A 4615-nucleotide genomic window follows, 5' to 3' on the forward strand; every position below is an offset into this window, starting at 1 on the left:
GCAGCACATCATCCATGCCAATTATAAGTTACATTAGCATGCAATCACAGTTATAGCTAAGACTCATAAAAGCTAACCTAAAACCAGTGTCAGATAAAAAAGAAAATAGGTATTTCCAGAACTGTTAAACTTTCATGAAAAGCACTTCCATGGCTACTGCACAAAACTGCAGAACCTAAGAGAAAGAAGTGTACTGATCCACAAAACAGCTGCTGTGTCCTGTGTAAGCGTGAGGACAGCACTGCAGGGAGCGTGTGCCACAGGGCTTTTTATTAACTTTCCGTTGGGCTATGAGAAACTAAACTGTCAGAAGTAAACACAATTCTGTTTAAAAAATGGGAGGGAAGATGGCTTTATGTTGATACTTCTTAGCTGGTCATTCAAGTAGGGTCAGGTAGTATAGAATGGCACGGGTATGCAGTCTTTACCAAACAGCCACAAAATGCAAACAAGAGACATTCAGTTTGGTGCTGTAAAAAGTCTGGAAGGATATGAATGCTGCAGCATAGAAACTTCAAATTTTTAACAGAATGGGTCTCCTTTTTCCTTTTACCACTCTTATCAGTTTCCCTGTTGTATGTGGATATTTTTATATGCTTTGTCTCTTGTACTTTTTGTTAGTACCAAAAGTATACAAAAGCATATTAAAAATAAAAACTGGTTAAGGACAGTTTCTAAATTATGAAATTAAATTTTTTTTCAGAACTGAGAGCTTACTTAATCTCTTTCTAAAAAGAGACAAAACTGGAAAACAGTCAACATGGATGAAATTTTATAAGTCCTTAAATGTACTCACAACGTCTCCAAAGCACTCTCTACGGTCCAGGTGAAGAAACCTTCAAGCCACTGCCACCCCTAGAAAGTGACACTTAACCACAGGTCCCAAAGGTCTCTGCAACCTCTCTCAATTTTCCCAGGAAGAGAACAGCTTGTGGTTTGAATGGATAAAATGCTGCTGGCCATCTAGGCCTCTGGTGCTGCCATAGAACTCCTACGATACTAGGCTGTGCTCATCATGTGCGTGTCTCCTGTAACTGGGTGGACAAGACTGTCAGAACTATGCAAATCTAACTTCTTTCCCTCTCATTGACCCTGCTTGGTAATCAAGCTGACACAGCAGTCATTAAGGTATCTGACCTCCGAGTCCATCCCTCAAATGGTCAGAACTAGGGAAATAAATTAAACAGGTATGACTTTGCTTTTTACTAACCATTATTATGGGCCACATACTAAGCCAAGCACTTTAGAAGTATTATACTCCATATTTTTTTGAAGCCATTTCAATACGTTCCAATGTCAGATGGCTCAAAAGAAAATCAAACAAGTATTGAGAATAAAAATGAGCTTTCTGTATAAAGCCAAATTCCTATGAAATAAAAGAAAATTGAATCAGAGGTTCATTTGTAGTTAAGAACTGTGTTTAAGGGTTAACAAAAGCACGGCCTATTCAAAGGTAGTTAAAAGTAGTCTCCCTCTGCCTTTCTAAAAGGCCTTCTGGGTCCAAGTCGTATGGCCACCATATTTTCCATGAGACTTAATTTTCTTGGTCTCCAACATTCCACACCTGTGGATCCCTTAACCAAGAAGTCTTCCTGTTGTATCTCTAAATTTGTAGGTCACAGGTCCAACTCAAACCCCTCTTCTCTACCTCTATCTCTACTCTCCTTAGGAGATTTTATCTATTTCTTGTCCAAGCACAGCTTAAGACACCATTTTACATTGAAGATGTAAACGTCAGTTATATAGTAGGTTTGGGCCCAAATGCCTTCCTGACACTACTATAGTCATAGGTACCTCAAACATAGCCTAAAGAAAAATGTCTGCTCTTTACACCTCCTTTCAAACAACGCAACACAGACATTCTCAGCTAGTCATTAAAGACCAATTCTTTCTCCTTCACTCATATTCCTCACATTGTAGTATCTCTCTTCCTTCAAACAATTCTATCCACATCCATATCAACTATCTTCACAATAACTAGTCTACTTCCCCCGTTCTCTGGTGACAATTCATACTCTACAGCCCCTAACCATGCTCCGGATCTTGACCCTGTCACGCTTTTCCTGAGCCTAGCACCTTTTGTAGCCACTCTCTCTGAAAGATGCTGCCACTCAGTGTAGTGGATTTGTCTACAGTCCCAGCACTCAGACGGTTAAAGGCATAAGGAACTGGAGTTCAACACCATTGTTGTCTTTACACTGAACAGGAGACCCTGACTCAAAAAAGTAAAAATAAATAAATAAAAAACAAGCAAAACAAATAAACGATGCTGCCACAAACTCTTCTCCAACTAGGTTCTTGGACAGTATTCTAATCATTATTCAGATCTTGCCTCAGCAAACAGCCTTGCCTCCTAACACCCTGAGACCAGATGTTCTTCCACTGAAAGAAGGAACCATGCTGAAGGCATTTTCAGTAAAACTTCCAACCTGAATAGGGGGTCAATCATAGTTTAAGTCTCTAAGCCCTCCCTAGGTAACTGACATCCTGGTTGGCAAGTTGAGACATGAATGCTAGGCAAGTTGTCCTACAGCAGTTAAATAAAACAAGGAATGAAAAAAGAATAAATACTCCATATAGGGAAACGCCCCCAGGAAAGTCTGCTATCCCTGAATCCTGATTGGTGGAAAAAAGTAACTGTAACTTGGCACGGATGTTTGTGGTTCTCAGGCTTAAAAGCTCTGTAAAATTCTGGCTCAGACTCACAGTTCAGCTCCCAGGTCTGTTCTGCATCCCTGACTGATCAGCTGGGGCCTGACTGCAATGAGCAGATGCTGTAACAGCACAACTTTCCACCATATCACAAACCAGTAAGTTCACAGGTGGTATGATCCTTTTCTTCTAAGTTTCCAGGAAGAAAGCTACAGTGCCCCACACAACACAAAGACTTTTTTTTTTAATTTTTGAGTGAAGAATAATCAATCTACTCATTACATTACTGCGTATTAAATTCATTATAATAATATGATCTAAAAAAATCCGAAACATGAATGAAATCCCAACAGTGACAACCCAACCCATTCTGTGAGTACAAAGATCTACTTACGGAGCCCCACAGAATCCGGTGTGCCATTATCGTTCTTACTAGGTTGTACTAGTGGTGCAAAGGAAACAGCAAGGATATTTTTACTTTCCCAAGTGTTTTGTCCAGTCCGCATAATCTGTGTTAACTATTTGGAGTGAAACAAGAAAGAAGCAATGTGATTATCTTAATTTCAAACTTTTACAATTGCCGATGAGAAGGTAACATTTAAATGCAACCAAGTTATTTTAAGTATTATAATACAAGCTATCTGTCACCCACTCCACAGGAAATGTATAGCTGGTATTTCTAGTCTGGCCAAGAACCTGTAGTTGAGGAGCTCACAGAACACAAAGGAGAATCCACCATTATTATTTAACTAAATGAGCATAATAATGAATGTCTATCATGAGTAAAGGTCTCAGTCCTTATCAGAGACCCATAATTTGTCAAACTTCAGAGAATAAGTGTCTGTGGAATACTCAGCCATAAATGGGACATCTGTATCATACTTTCTCACACCCCCAAGGCTCAGGGAAAATCACTAAAAAGAGGGCAAAAACAATTATAAGAACGAGGTCACAGAGCACTGCTCTCAATCAGAGTTTTTCTGGACATGACAGGACCATGGCTCACAGCAGCTGCTGGTCGAAACTTCAGCATTGTATGGAGGGCCTAATGAAGTCCCACCCATGGCAGATGTAACTACTGACAGGTGATAGCTGCTAGAAATGGAAAGTCAGTTTCCTTTCGGGATGGAGTCCTTGTTAGTTTGACTGTTCTCCAGTGGATGGTGCTACAGCGCTGTATATGAACAAGAACTTCTACAGGTACCTCTACAGACCTGCACACAGCACTGTCTCCCCAAATAAATGTCGGAAATAGGTCCAGTCATTTGGTTACAGCACTGTTAATAAGACTGTGTTTTCATTAATATGTCACTGATCTCTCTTTACGCTCTTATATATGTTCTTAATAAATGAGATTCACTGCGAACAAATATAGTCAGGGCCAGAGAGATGGTTCAGCTGGTGAAGGTGCTTGCTGCCAAACCTGACACCTGGGTTTCACCCCTGAGACCCAAGTGGCAGAAGGAGAAACCAATTCTTACAAGTTATCCTTTGACCTCCAAACATGTTCTGGCATGCCCCCACACATATGTGATACTGAATGTAATTTAGTATGTTTTTAAATAAGCACAAAAGGAAGTTTCTTTAGTCAGCAAACATCTGTAGTTTCAGAATGCATATAATGCCAGGAATATACACACTAAGACACTGAAGTCCTGAATTACAGGCTAGCTTGAGTCACATAAGATCCTGACTCACGAAAAACAGATCTTCAAGCACAGATCTTCAAGATTTCGTTAAAGGAAATCAAACAAGTGAGTAATCTTAAGTTTAACCTCAGACATGCTCAAGTAAACTAAGCATATGCAACTGTGTGCATGTGTGTTAAAAACAGTGCACACTGCACTCTCACCTCCACACATTCGCAGTGAGCCAGGCACGTCCGTTTTTCCTTTTACTATAAGTGCCACGTACAAGTGTGTGTGTGTGTGTGTGTGTGTGTGTGTGTGTGTGTGTGTGTGTG

General features: G+C 40.2%; 1 protein-coding gene across 4 annotated transcripts in view; it reads right to left on the bottom strand.

Annotated features, from left to right (window-relative positions):
- Positions 1-4615, bottom strand: part of Pcmtd1 (protein-L-isoaspartate (D-aspartate) O-methyltransferase domain containing 1) — a 64465-nt gene that overhangs the window by 3504 nt on the left and 56346 nt on the right. For all 4 annotated transcript variants that reach the window (XM_055603192.1, XM_055603191.1, XM_055603194.1 and 1 more), the window contains one exon: positions 3047-3170. In XM_055603192.1, the coding sequence (XP_055459167.1) occupies positions 3047-3170 (124 nt within the window). The remainder of the gene's footprint in view (positions 1-3046; positions 3171-4615) is intronic.

Source organism: Psammomys obesus, unplaced genomic scaffold (genome assembly GCF_907164565.1).
Source record: "Psammomys obesus unplaced genomic scaffold, mPsaObe1.curated_primary_1811, whole genome shotgun sequence".
NCBI lineage: Eukaryota > Metazoa > Chordata > Mammalia > Rodentia > Muridae > Psammomys > Psammomys obesus.